The 14,158-nt window shown below is 52.3% G+C and overlaps 5 protein-coding genes across 5 annotated transcripts; 4 read left to right on the forward strand and 1 right to left on the reverse strand.

Annotated features, from left to right (window-relative positions):
- Positions 1-132: 132 nt before the first annotated feature.
- On the forward strand, positions 133-1,471 carry AYO20_08996 (hypothetical protein; the record flags this gene model as incomplete). The annotated part of the gene is made up of 2 exons (XM_022647268.1): positions 133-309; positions 362-1,471. The coding sequence occupies 2 exons, from the start codon at positions 133-135 to the stop codon at positions 1,469-1,471; spliced, it is 1,287 nt and encodes a 428-aa protein (XP_022496731.1).
- A 591-nt stretch (positions 1,472-2,062) lies between these two features.
- AYO20_08997 (hypothetical protein) lies at positions 2,063-3,407 on the forward strand (the record flags this gene model as incomplete). The annotated part of the gene is made up of 3 exons (XM_022647269.1): positions 2,063-2,263; positions 2,329-2,626; positions 2,686-3,407. The coding sequence occupies 3 exons, from the start codon at positions 2,063-2,065 to the stop codon at positions 3,405-3,407; spliced, it is 1,221 nt and encodes a 406-aa protein (XP_022496732.1).
- A 1,162-nt stretch (positions 3,408-4,569) lies between these two features.
- AYO20_08998 (hypothetical protein) lies at positions 4,570-6,200 on the forward strand (the record flags this gene model as incomplete). Its single annotated transcript, XM_022647270.1, has 3 exons — positions 4,570-4,996; positions 5,049-5,515; positions 5,565-6,200. 3 exons carry the CDS (start codon positions 4,570-4,572, stop codon positions 6,198-6,200), a joined length of 1,530 nt encoding a protein of 509 aa, XP_022496733.1.
- A 1,278-nt stretch (positions 6,201-7,478) lies between these two features.
- AYO20_08999 (hypothetical protein) lies at positions 7,479-8,471 on the forward strand (the record flags this gene model as incomplete). The annotated part of the gene is made up of 3 exons (XM_022647271.1): positions 7,479-7,549; positions 7,625-7,863; positions 7,921-8,471. The coding sequence occupies 3 exons, from the start codon at positions 7,479-7,481 to the stop codon at positions 8,469-8,471; spliced, it is 861 nt and encodes a 286-aa protein (XP_022496734.1).
- Positions 8,472-10,042: 1,571 nt separating this feature from the next.
- On the reverse strand, positions 10,043-13,957 carry AYO20_09000 (hypothetical protein; the record flags this gene model as incomplete). Its single annotated transcript, XM_022647272.1, has 1 exon — positions 10,043-13,957. One exon carries the CDS (start codon positions 13,955-13,957, stop codon positions 10,043-10,045), a length of 3,915 nt encoding a protein of 1,304 aa, XP_022496735.1.
- Between the last annotated feature and the right edge of the window lie 201 nt (positions 13,958-14,158).

Raw genomic sequence — 14,158 nt, forward strand, 5'->3', positions numbered from 1 at the left:
TAAGCCGCTACTATGCCTCGAAATGTGCGCCTCGATCCTACGATTTCCCTTGCGTAGCGTGAATATGACTGACACTGCCCGATAGCATTTCCCCCTCATACTGTGATCAGTATGCCCGCACTCTCGCCCACCATGTCCGCCGGCAACATTGGCGCATGGCAGAAAAAGGTTGGGGACACGTTGGCTCCCGGAGATGTCCTTGTCGAGATTGAAACAGACAAAGCTCAAATGGATTTCGAGTTTCAAGAGGAAGGTGTACTTGCCAAGATTCTCAAGGAGACGGGCGAAAAGGACGTCGCAGTCGGAAACGTAAGGCAACTGTAATCACAACTCTGGTGCAGACGTACTGACACAAGAACAGCCGATTGCGGTGATGGTCGAGGAAGGAACAGACGTCTCGGCATTCGAATCCTTCACTCTCGAAGACGCCGGCGGCGACAAGGCACCTCCGCAGGAGAAGCCAGCAGAAGAGACGTCTGAAGCCACGGAGAAGCCAGACTCGGGTTCTGGTACAGCACCTCCTGCCGGAACTAAAGAGTCTAAGCCCGAAGCTGTCGAAGCTGACACCACAGGCGAGAAGCTCCAGTCCGTGCTGGACAGGGAGCCAGTCATCAGCCCTGCTGTCAAAAAGCTGGCTCTGGAAAAGGGTGTTCCTATCAAGTCCGTCAAAGGCACTGGTCCTGGAGGACGGATCACCCTTGCCGACATTGAGAAATATAAACCTGCCGCAGGCACTGGACCTTCCGCTGCGGCTGGCCCATCTTACGAGGACATTCCTGCAAGCTCGATGCGCAAGACCATTGCTACACGACTCCGCGAGTCCATGAACCAAAACCCTCACTATTTTGTCTCGACAACTCTCTCAGTAACAAAACTGCTTAAGCTGAGAGAGGCACTCAATGCTGCTTCTGAGGGCAAGTACAAATTGTCCGTCAACGATTTCCTGATCAAAGCATGCGCGATTGCATGCAAGAAGGTGCCTGCTGTGAACTCTAGTTGGAGAGAAGACGGTGGTCAGTCCATCATTCGTCAACACAACACAGTGGATGTGAGTGTCGCTGTGGCCACTCCCATTGGCTTGATGACCCCCATCGTCAAGAATGCCGACAGCATTGGTCTCTCCGCAATCTCAAACTCTGTAAAAGACCTTGGAAAGCGAGCACGAGATGGCAAACTCAAGCCAGAAGAGTATCAGGGTGGCACATTCACAATCAGCAATATGGGCATGAACCACGCGGTTGAAAGATTTACTGCGGTAATCAACCCGCCCCAGGCCGCTATTCTCGCCGTTGGCACCACTCGCAAGGTTGCTGTCCCGGTCGAGACAGAAGAAGGCACGGTCACTGAATGGGATGACCAAATCATTGTCACTGGCAGCTTCGACCACAAGGTTGTGGACGGGGCCGTGGGAGCTGAATGGATCAAGGAATTGAAGAAGGTGGTGGAGAACCCCTTGGAGATGATGCTGTGAGAGTGATTGTCGGGTTTGGCTGGATTTAGCGAGGCGGATGCAGGACTGGCTTGTACAAAATTATTCTCCCTTGCTTCTTTGGCAAAAGTTCCGCCTACATTTGTGTTTGTCCTTCAATGCTACTAATTGAACACTGGTCAACGCGGTGAGAGCCTTTTGTCAGAATGCTAAGGGACGGAGAACAGCTTTGGATGGAAACAACTGGAGGAGCTTCTTTGTGCCACCTATCCTGACCATGGTATCATGGTTGAGCACAGTACATGAAAATAGCGACATGGTTCATGGCATTATTGTTGGAACTTGACATCTATTCCCTAATCCCAACAATTACCAACGAGATGGTGGCGCTCTGTTTTGCTCGGCAAGGCTGTCGAATCGGAGCACTCTAGGTTAATCGGCCGACCAAGGCTCGCCAAGTCCCGACAAAGGCCGAATTTGTGAGGGCTAAAGTTTTTGGTGAGAGATGAGGGCCTTGGGCTGATCTGGCTGCGGCGAAGAACTCGCTTCCTCATCGTGATCCCTCAACTTGCTTCCCACTGATCGTTCTTTTCACCTGCGACTGTGTGTAATAAAAGGGCTCCAGAGCCCTCCATGAGCCTAACTTCACGTCTTTCGAATTGGTTCTCCTCAGACAGCTCCGTCGGAAATCCTGCGATCGGAGTCCAGCACAATGGCTATGCGGAACCAGACTTTGATCTCGACGGCGCACGACAGAATAAACGGCCGCGGACAATGGAGAGACTGGAAGAGGAGGAGACCGACTTGGAGCTGAAAAGACCCCCATACCTCCATGTATGTTACAAGCACTCAATGCCAGCCCTTGAAGCCGGGCCGCTTTTGCTAATGCAGATTGACAGTCGATGCTTGCCGGAGGCATAGGCGGCACGACAGGCGATATTCTCATGCATTCTCTAGATACTGTAAAGACGAGACAGCAGGGAGACCCTCACTTCCCCCCGAAATATGCCTCATTGTCCGACTCCTACATCAAGATCTTCCGGCAAGAGGGAGTTCGAAGAGGTCTCTACGGTGGCTTTACTGCCGCTATGTTGGGCTCCTTCCCAGGCACAGTTATCTTCTTTGGGTCATATGAATATTGCAAGCGACATATGCTGGATCGTGGTATCAACCCGTCTATATCATATCTCGCCAGTGGTACGCCCCCCACCCCCAGTCAGCGGTTTCGCTGCGCACGTGCTCATGTGTTGTCCTAGGTTTTCTTGCCGATCTTGCGGCGTCCATCGTGTACGTTCCGTCCGAAGTGCTAAAGACCCGATTGCAACTGCAAGGTCGATATAACAACCCTTTTTTCAATTCCGGATACAACTACAAGTCAACGTGGGATGCAGCGCGGACAATAGCTAGGACAGAAGGATTTGGAGCACTATACTCCGGATACAAAGCCACCATTGTCCGCGACCTACCGTTCTCGGCACTGCAGTTTGCATTTTACGAGCAGGAGCGCAGATTTGCTCAGAGCTGTATGGAAACTCAAGATATTGGATTGGGACTGGAGATCTTCACTGCTGCCTCGGCGGGTGGTGCGGCGGGTGTTATAACCTGCCCACTTGATGTTGTAAAGACCAGGACACAGACTCAGATCAGCCCGAATCGTGCGAAAAACAGCCAGACTTCACATCGAGAAACCCCAACCACAAGCAGCCAGAAAGCGGGCGCCAAAAATCCGACGCAGACAAGACTGATCCATTCGGGGCCCCGAACAGTGCCGCATACCACTCCTACACTCGACACCTCTTCTGTCGTGGAAGGTCTACGCATGATATATAAAACTGAGGGTGTTGCCGGCCTGTTCCGTGGAGTTGGACCCAGGTTTGTTTGGACGAGTGTCCAGAGTGGAACGATGCTTGTCCTGTACCAATATTTGTTGAAACAAATGGAGCAGTTTCGATCTCAAGAAGGGACGGGAGTGATGTGAAGAGATCTCTGTATAGGCTGGTTGTGGTTCGGCAGGGCCATGACCCTTTGAAGATGGATTGGTGGATGGATTACATACCTGGCATTTGCAGGCGTTGAGACATAACGTGCCACAGCCACTATACCAGGCTCGGATGGCCGGGAATACCCCCCTTAAGTATTTTAGAGAAGAGGACAGAAGATAGACTGTACACTACCGAAAGTCACATTTTCAACTCTGGTGCTGCGCGTGGCTCAATAGGAATATACGGAGTACATGCAAGTACTTGGTAAGTACTTGTACTTGTACGGTGACACCAGACCCAAGCTGGGGAAGATCCAGGGGTAGGGACAATCAGCAACGACTAGCCACCAATGGGGGCTCCCCAGCGTAGGGCACTGGGCTTGCTGGGCTGCCAGTGGCTGCTAAATGTTCCGCGTTCTTGTTGATCTCCAATCAAACCGGCGCCAGGCTCCTTCCGTGGCCGCCCCAAGACGGAGCTTGGCATGCTTCTCCACTGCGGCCACTGCAGCCACTGGTGCCCCGTTTCTCAAGCCTCGAACAGCAACGAGCGGCCATGGCAGTCGTGTCTCCTTTTTTCCCACTTGTCCTGGTCCCCTGGTTCACGGTTTCCACCTGGAATTGATTGAGAGGCCACACTCGCTGCAGTCCAACTTCACACGACGTTTCTACCTCTTCCTCTTCGTGCACCCATCCCTTTGGCTTCTTTTTTTCTTCTTATTCTTGCGCATCAGATTCAACTTTCTTACGCTCGCTTGGAACCCTCTGAGGACATTTCAGTAGACCCCTGCAATTGACCAGGTGAGTTTCGCAGCATCTTTTTTTATACCACGGAATTCTTCACGGCCTTCAAATTCCCCTGGGCGCAGGCAACCCACCGTGACCAGCTCCATCGAAAGTTCCCCCCAAGAATCGCGATCGTTGCGACTTTGTATCCTGGGCGCGTGCTGACGGTATTCCTCTTGCAGTTCTCTTTGTTCAGTTGTGCCCTGTGTCGCCCGCACAAACCACGTCGTCTGACCAAACATGGGTGAGCATTCATCACCGTCCTAATTCCTTCATATTCACATACACGCCTGCAGCCGACATCTTCCTTCTGCCCCAAAGCACGTCTTCTGTCAATCGTGCCTCTGCTACGATAGGGGATACAAGTGTGGTCGATATGGATATCAAGAACAGTCTTGGTCCGAGCGCGACCCAAGACATTCCTGCCTATCGTGGACCCCGAGGAGATGGAGATGACACTTCCCCTGATGTTCAACACACTCCTGATAGCATACGGTCTGCCAACATGACTGACTTGAGCGAAAATACAGCTGCCGTTGCGAATGGCGTCCGGTCTTCTCCCTCTCCCAACATACCCAATGGCAAACCTGCGTCCCCTTTTGTGAAGGAGAGCAATCCCATGGGAGCTAACACCGCCCAGACCGTCAGCTCCAAAGATCCGAAGGCAGCGGCCGCGGCAGCAAATGATATGCGTAACGTGGTTAGAAGAAAGTTGACAGGCTATGTTGGATTTGCAAACTTGCCCAATCAGTGGCACCGCAAGAGCGTCAGAAAAGGCTTCAACTTCAACGTGATGGTTGTGGGTAAGTACAATGCACATGTCGTGATCCGAGTTCATATGCTCACAATTTGCAGGTGAATCAGGATTGGGTAAATCCACCTTGGTGAACACTCTGTTCAATACTTCTCTATACCCTCCGCGTGAACGCAAAGGTCCCAGCTTGGACATCATCCCCAAGACTGTCTCTATCCAGTCAATCAGTGCCGACATTGAGGAAAACGGAGTGCGTCTGCGTTTGACCGTGGTTGACACTCCTGGCTTCGGAGACTTCGTCAACAACGATGATTCATGGAGACCGATTGTGGAGAATATTGAGCAGCGATTCGATGCCTATCTCGAGGCCGAGAACAAGGTTAATCGCATGAACATTGTGGACAACAGGGTCCATGCCTGCGTCTACTTCATCCAACCCACCGGCCACTCCCTGAAGCCTCTGGACATCGAAGTCATGCGTCGCCTGCATACCAAAGTCAACCTCATCCCGGTTATCGCAAAGGCCGATACACTAACAGACGAGGAAGTATCAGCGTTCAAACAAAGAGTAAGTGCGCATATTTTGAAAAATTAGGACCACACACTGACCCAGGCAGATTCTTGCTGATATAGCGCATCACTCGATCCAAATCTTCGAAGGTCCACGTTACGAACTGGATGACGAGGAGACCATTGCCGAGAACAATGAGATCATGTCGAAAGTACCTTTCGCCGTGGTTGGTGCCAACTACGAGGTTACCAATCCCGAAGGCCGCAAAGTGCGTGGCCGACGCTATCCTTGGGGTATAATCGAGGTGGACAATGAGGAACACTGTGACTTTGTCAAGTTACGACAAATGCTGATCCGAACACACATGGAAGAACTCAAAGAGCACACTAATAATGCACTCTACGAGAACTACCGCTCGGACAAACTGATCCAAATGGGTGTATCGCAAGATCCGAGTGTGTTTAAAGAGGTCAATCCTGCAGTTAAACAGGAAGAGGAGAGAACGCTTCATGAGCAGAAGCTTGCCAAGATGGAAGCCGAGATGAAGATGGTGTTCCAGCAGAAGGTGCAGGAGAAAGAGAGCAAACTACAGCAAAGTGAGGAAGAATTATTCGCCCGGCACCGAGAAATGAAAGAACAACTGGAGCGACAGCGAGCAGAGCTAGAGGAGAAGAAGGCTCGAATTGAACAAGGCCGACCGATCGAGAAAGAAGGCAAGCGGAAGGGATTCTCGCTCCGATAGACGTCGCCAGCGAAGTCTCGGCCATCTTATCCCGCTCCTGCTTCCTTTCCTAGCGTTTCTAGTTCATCTCAGGGACGAAAACGATGACGGCGATATCCTCTATTCCTTCCGAACCACCCTTTTTTCGAGAACGACTTGTTTGGTATTGTTCTCCAGCAAGCAACAGACTGGGGCTGTTGTAACGTTCTAATCAAAACATCACCGACATGGTGTGTCCATGGAGAAGAGGCTGAGAGATGAGATGGGGGAGTGAGATAACATCCTGGACTGTGCCTAATACAAGGATTCGAATTTCAGCACAACCGTCCAGGACCCGAGATGAGCAGAGAGTCTCAAATTTGGTTGGGCTGGCACGGGGAGTAGGAGCCCTTGACCTGCCTTAACAATCATGTATATTTCCTTTGCACCTTCGTGTCTTGTTTGTGGGAAGGGAGAGAGTTGAGCGGGAGGGGTGGTCACGGGGGTTTTCTTCGCCAGCTGGGACGACTTTCTTCAATTTCATTCCTTCCAATCACCAAACGGCGAGTTCCCTCTGTATTTTTGTAGTTTGTCACTAGCTTTCACAAAAAAAAAAAAGCGTTGCTTTGAGGAGCACGACGGGGTTGATGTAGGCCACCGTGGATGGTGAGGATGACCCTTTGGACGATAGACCAACAGCCATTGAGTGAGTATCCCTCACACTGTATCGATACCTCGTAGTTCGGCTCGCTCTGTACCTCGTAGATACAATGTATTTAGGTTCATAGTAAGGGAGGCTGGCAGTGTCGGCATGATGATGGAGTGTCGATGGTATTGGTGGCATCAGTAGTGGTGGGCCATGGAGAGTGACTGGCGCAATGTAACTGTGGTTGAGTGTGTGGCGCTCGCAGCCTGCCACCTGCGCAGCCTGGCAGCCTGTGACGCCTGTGCAGCTTGTGCGGGTTCGGCATTGACATCATGTCCACCACCAACCCACAAACCCAAAAAGCGCCCACAAAGGCAGGCAGGCAGTTGGCTCCAAAGTAAAGCCACCTCTACTACTACTCGGTTCACATCAAGTTCTACATCCTCTCCAGCTTCCTGCTCTGTCAATCGACCCCTTCTGCAGCTCACAGCCACCTCATACCACCGGTGTCGGCTCTTTCGCCTTCTCCCTTTTTCACTCTGCAGCTCCTCCTCCCCGTCCTCACTTCCTGCACCTCGGTCCTCTGTGCGACAGAGATCACGTACCGTCACTGCGACACCAGAGCTTGACCGCCCATCTATCTGCAGGGATTTGAGTTTGCAAGACTGAACAATATGGCACCCCCACCTCCTGCTGATGCTCCCCTGGGTGAGCGCCTGGCAAAGGTCGCTACCACGCTGCAGTTGTGAGTATATTTGGAGCTGGAGTGTCTGAGGGTGGACAATAAGGCAGAGGACTCGTGCTAACAGTTGTTCTTCAGTGCCTGGTTTTGCGGCCACTTTACCCTCCTCCTGTCGGTCCTTCGATATGGCCTCTCGTACCTCACGTTCAACTACTACTCCAGGTGGGCTCAGTTCACGTACCGCCTGGCCTTCATCTCTGCCGTAGCCACCTACGGTATCGTTGTTTTCAAGGCTTATCGTGCTCGCGTGAAGCCCGGCGCCAAGATTGGGTCGACTGTCTATCTCTTGCTCTCGGATGAGAATGTGCAATACCTGCGTGAGTCTGGTGCCTGGGAACATTCGGTCATTCAAGAGTCTAATGTACAATGCGCAGTGATCAGCTTGGTCTGGTTGTTCGCGAGACAGGTGCCTTTGGCCTTGCTCCCGTTCACCGTCTACTCGGTCTTCCACGTCGCGACTTACACTCGCACCATTATTATTCCCACCTTCCAGCCGCCCAAAGCCGCTCCATCGAGCACACCCACATCACCAGGTGCATCCAAGGCTCCTCAGTCTCCCCTCGCAAACTCTATCGGCCGATTTGTCAAAGAATACTATGACGGATCCATGATGTTGGTTGCATTGCTGGAGATTCTCCTCTGGTTCCGTCTGTTCTTTTCTGCCTTGACGTTTAGCAAGGGCTCTTGGATCCTGCTGGGCATCTACGCCATATTCTTGAGGGCAAGATACTCTCAAAGCCAGTTCGTGCAGGGGGCTTTCCTTCAGATGGGTGCCAGAATCGATCAGCAAGTCCAAAACCCCAATGTCCCACCTGCGCTTAGGCAAGCCTGGGAAACTGTGAAGGGACTCCTGCGTCAGACGGTTGATGCCACCGATATGCGCAAGTACATGGGAGGGCAGACCCCTCAAAAGAAGCCTCAATAGCGCCGACGACAGAATGTGTGATGCGGCAAGTCAATTTCGCTCGACTTCGATAGATGAGGGGTGGCGAGGCGGAGAGCCAGGTTTGCGTTGCATTGGCCCCGCGCGTTGCAGACATCGAAGCTGTGGAAGAGACGGAGCTCCTACGTCGGCAACCTCGAAATCGTTGCGACTTAGTCAGGGCCTTTCCTTCAAAGTGTGAGAGTGATATTTGGCATGCAAGGTAGAAGATCTGGAAGGATAGATCTCCGCCGCAAGGAAAGTCGAAAATGGATCAGTATGATGCGTAGGGAGGTATGCATCGCACGGGACATGTGGGAGGTCGTGAAAGGAAGTGCAGTAGTGCCAGAGTGATGCAAGCCAACGACGACTCGACGCGGGGAGTTTTGTAGTATTCCCCCTGGCTGGCTTTGCTGCTCAGCAGAATGGATGGATGGATGGATGGATGGATGAGGTGTTTTTCTTGTTCTTTCCAGGATCACGGGTAAGATGGCATTGATATGTACCTAAGCTTGATACAGATGGTGGTGACGGGGTACGAGGCGCACAGGGCGTACGAGTATCGAGTACCTAGTAAGACAATTGTCCCTTTGCCTGTCGCTCTTTGTACCTCTTTGTACCTCTTGTTCTTGACCTCTTTCCCGGATTCCACATGTCGGATTTATCTTTGTTCATCTATCACGCCTATGCCTAGATAGGATGTGTCTGGTTGGTTAGTTAGTTGGTTGGTTGATCAGTGAAGACGAGGCTGAGGCTGAGGCTGAAGGTGAAGGTGAAGGTGAACGTAAAGGCGAGTGAGACAAGAAATGATGCGATCGATACCAACACCACCACGACGTTCCGAGTACATCATCCCCTGGACATCCAGGCAGGCAGCAGGCAGCAAGCAAGGTACGATGCAATATAGTATAGTATAGTGCAGCACAGTACAGTACATATAGTACAATGTCGTACAGTGTGAATGTGATACGATACGATATAGATAAAACGTAGTACTGTAGATGCCTCCCTCCCTACTCGATACATAGCTTAAGTGGGCAATAGTATCGATAGGCAGGTACAGTACGCTGCGATACGGCGCCAACCAACCAACCATCCATTCATTCATTCTACCCAAAAAGGCCAGAAGACCCGTCGGCCCCAACACGATTCAGGATATCCTTGGAGCCAGCAAGCCAGAACAGCGTTCATCCCATCCGTATATCCATGTCCAGGTATCCGTGTATCCAGTAATTCATTGTGCCATGTCACCTACATGCCTCGATGTCTCTGGGTAGCCACCCAGCCCCTGAGCCCCCAACCGCCCAACCGCCCAACCGCTGAGCCCAACCGTGATTGATCTCGTTTGTTTGTTTCTTGATTAAAAAAAACAACAAAACTGAAAATTACTCGGTCCAGTGGACAAGCAAGGACTGTCGAGTGTCGATCGATAGTTGCAATCAATAAAGGCGCATAGAGGGATTTGTTGGAGTTGGCGAAGAGATGAGGCCGTTCGGGAATGCGGTAGGATAAATGACGACGGGGGGAACGTGGGAGGAGGCAAGAGAGGAGGGGCTGAATAAATCGGCTCCCATTCACTCATCATCCTCTGCTTCGGCATCCTCGTCTTCCTCTTCCTCTTCGTCGTCATCCTCCTCGTCGTCGTCGGCCGAATCTACCTCAACGTCGGGATCTCCGTCATCATCTTCATCGTCGTCCTCGGAGTCGTCTTCGTCGTCGAGAACCGCATCTTCATCGTTGGGATCATCTACATCTTCCTCAACCTCGTCCTCTTCTTCGCTCTCCTCTTCGTCCGTTGCTATTGATGCTTCCTGCTCGTCTTCCTCTTCCTCTTCATCGCCACTTGATGTAGAGGATCCCTCACGATCATCAGTGTCGTCGTCTTCTTCTTCCTCGTCTGCCTTACTTCCCCTTTGTGCTGCATCCTCGTCCTCTTCTGCAGCCACACCGTCTTGGTTGTCATTTGTGACCGACACGTCTGACGCCGGTACAGTCATGGTGGAAAGCCCACTCCTCCGTCCACTCCGCCGGACAGGTGTCCCAGGTCCCTTTGGAGAGACGCTGCCGGTTCTGGCAACATTGTTGCCATTGATAGAAGGCGTCGACCCAACCAACCCCAACCCGGCGTTATTGTTGTTGTTGGCGTTTCTTGGTGAGCTCCTTACCGCAACTAAGGAACCTTGAGCATTTAATCCAGTGGATTCCCCATTGCCGAAGCCTTTGGTCTGTGGAGAACCTGCGGACCCAAAGGCAGCAGCTGCATTTCGCTTCTTTGTGCTCCTTTGTCGAAGCATCGACGGTGGAATTGGTGGATCGATTTGGAAGCGTGTGGGCGGGATCGAATGCTGACGGAAGGCCAACGCATACCCTGTGAGGACGGGTTCTTGTTCCTTGCCCTCCTTAACCTCATTGGACTCTTCTTTTCCTCCCGATGCTTGACCGTCTTCGTCACCACCGCTCTCTTTTTCTCCAGCTTCGCCTTCAGGATGGGATTCACCTCCATTCCGAGATTCACCATTCACGAGTCCGTTAACCTTGATCTGCGGACGAGCAGTGGCCAGTGAGAGCGCACCACCACCGCTGAGTGCCGCTGTCGGAGGGGGTCCCGGCGCAACGTGACCATGTGCGTCAACAAGTAAGGGGTCCTTCATATCCAGATCCTCTTCCTGCAATCCAACCGACTCTGGCCGCGACACTGCTCTTGTAGACTTTGATCTTGACCGTGGGGAAAGTCGTTCCATATCCGCTTCTGTCTCGAGCAATTCGCCAGCTGCAGCAGACTTGCCGGCATTCGACATCACCACCTCACTGTCCATATCCACGTCTCTGCTTACTACTTCATCTTCTTCGTCTCCATCCCCTTCATCCCTGGGCGCAAGCGCTTGTAGAGGCTGCCCGTCTAACGTGGCCTGGTCACTCCGCCCCATGATGTAGGGTGTCCACATCAAACTGTCCGGTTTCAACTTACGATGTTTCTTTGCCTCATAGTCGTCCACGATCCTCTGGTACAACTTCTTGTCATACCTTACCGCGTAGGTTTTTGTTACAGGATCTTTGGTGAATGCATAAAGACGTTCAAGGGAATGGATCACATCATCGGCTGTCATGCCCGTTCGAGCCATTAGAGTCTTTGTGGAGAAAGGTCTGAGGCCCAGGTCAAGTAGATGGCGTGAGATGGTGAGGTCCCAGTACGAACGGTAGGCTGTAAGGCCCATATCCGAGAGCGGCTTTTCTGGGGATCCCTCTTTGCCCTCGATTCTGGTGAGCAGGTAGGAAAAGTCGATCAGGAAAGTGGCATAACCCTTGCGTTGATGGATGGGCATCACCAAGATGCAGCTGACGTTGTTCTGGCTTGCAGGTCTCTTCTCCTTGCTGAAGTATCCCACGAAATGATATCCCAGCTCATCGTATTCGGTCAGGATGTAGAACAGAAAAGGTTCCACGTCATAGTAGAGTGTCTTTGATCCCAGAAACATCTTCGCCATCAGGCACAGGCACTGGCAATATTCCGTCTTTTTCCTCCCGTCGACCTCCCAGACAGACACTGTGCCATCGCGATATATCTCGTCTCCAGGCGGGTGTTTTGCCGGACATTTCAGTTTGTGTCTATATGCCACAAACTCGGAGGGTAAATATTTCAAGCAGAATTCACAGATAAACAATCGAGTCTCGTGTGAATATTCTTCCGGGTAGGGAGCAGCGTAAAAGGTGTCAATAACGTGTTTCCCAAACTGAATGCATTTGATCTTGCTCGGGGGCCCAGAGACCGTGGATCTGCTGGGTTTTGTCGTAGAGGCTGACGCCGCTGCAGCATCCCCTGCCGCACCATTTATCTCGGCTTCTGCCGCCGCAGATGCTCTTCGGCGTTCTTCTTCCGCCTCTTTTCTTGCGATCTCGAAAATTTCACGGTCTCGGAGTTGAGGCAATGAACGGCTTGTATCCGCATCTGCTTCGGAGAGTATGCCGCCGTATGGTTTGGCGTTGAGCTCGGCCTCCCGATCGGTAAAGGCAGAGGGGAAAATGAGGTGTTGTGTGGGCAGAGCAGGGAACTTGGGAACAGGGGGCTGGTAGATTGGCGGTGCCGGTATTTTGGGAGGCTTCTTCGGCTGAGATCGTCTCTCTCTTCTCCTGCCGGGACGAGGAGGTTTGCTCAAGATCGCTTCGATTTTCGCTTGTTCTAAGCGAAAAGCCAGAATGAACTTGTGAGGCGGGGGCTTGTTGAACGGTCGATGCTGCAATATTCGCGCAATAGGCTTAGTGATTTTCATTTGACTTGTTCTTCTCGTCGAATGTGCAATCGCTGCTTTCTTCTCTGCCAGCTCTTTGCTTGTTGCGGCTGCTGCTAATGCTCGATCTGTTGCTTTTCGTCGTCTCTTTTCGACGGGAGGGGGTTCCTGAGTTGGCGACTTCCTCTTCCTCAGGGCGCGTCCCCCATCGTCACCGTCCCCGATCACGGGTTGGGCAAAGATCGAGTGTGAGTACGGCTTTTGCAAGCCTCGCGTCACAGGTAACAAGTCCCTAACGAGCCGGGGCGCTGAATTCTTGGATCGTGAGCTTCGAGCTTTTGGTGACTCTGATTGCGCGGGTTTCTCGCCAGTACACTGCGGACATTGCCATTGAGATAGCTTGCCTCCAGGCAGCGAGTCGCGTTCTTGAGCGCATTGCCGATGTGCGTGATTGCCGCAGGCAGAGCAACTTAAGTGCGACTCGTCATCTCCACCGTCAACAGCCACAGACTGGTTACAAAAGACGCAGTCTCGTTTAGAGTCGACAGCCTCGCTCGTGCTGTCTTCTCCGCTGGATTCTGATCCTGACTGAGATTCCGACTCCGAGCTGGATTCAGAGCCAGAGACGGAACCAGAGGCGGAAGCTGATGCGGACGGCGACGCTGAAGATTCACCTCCGTCCTGGCTGCTTTCCGAGCTTTCTTCGTTGTCAGCTCCGGCGGTTTCGCTCTTCAGATCTCCTTGGTCTTGCTCTTGCTCAACATCTCCGTCATCAGCTTCTTTGTCTTCGTCGGCATCCTCCTCTTCGTCGCTTTCCTCGTTCGCTACGGCGGCTTGATCTGGTTCGCCCGCCTCGTCAGCTCCGGTGTCTTGATCCTCGTCCTCGTCTGGTTCGCCTTCTGCATCGGCATCAGTCATAGTGACATCTTCTTTTGGGTCGGTTTGTGGCGCGGAGGTGGAGGCAGCATCGGTATCGACCTTGGCTTCATTATCGCTAAGGCTCTCTTCTGCTGATCTTTGTAGCTGTTCACCTAGAGCGCTGTCCTCTGAATTAGGGATATGTAAGTTAACTTGTTCTGTGACCGCTTTCCTTGTTGAGTCCTCGTTTGGACCATTTTGCTCACCCCCCGAAGCCTCATCATTCTCAGCACCAGCATTCTCAGATCGCCCATCTGTTGGATATCGCGCCGGAGACCGCTCGTCGGGCGTCCTTTGGTTGGCGCTAATCGGCTGGTCCGGCTCAACGGAGGTTGGAGACGGCATGGAAGTAGGCAAGAATTATATGATGTATCCCTGTCCCTGCGTTTGTCGGTCTCGACAGGGCAATGACCATCCCGCGAGAATGGTATTGCTGTTGTTTATTGTCGCAGGTGGCGCTATCGGGTCTTTCTTCGTTCATGCAACGGAAACTGTCATGCGACGCAGCATTTTTGATGTCCCGATCAGACTTCACACTGGGGCGCA

The sequence above is a fragment of the Fonsecaea nubica genome (genome assembly GCF_001646965.1).
Source record: "Fonsecaea nubica strain CBS 269.64 chromosome Unknown Scaff78, whole genome shotgun sequence".
NCBI lineage: Eukaryota > Fungi > Ascomycota > Eurotiomycetes > Chaetothyriales > Herpotrichiellaceae > Fonsecaea > Fonsecaea nubica.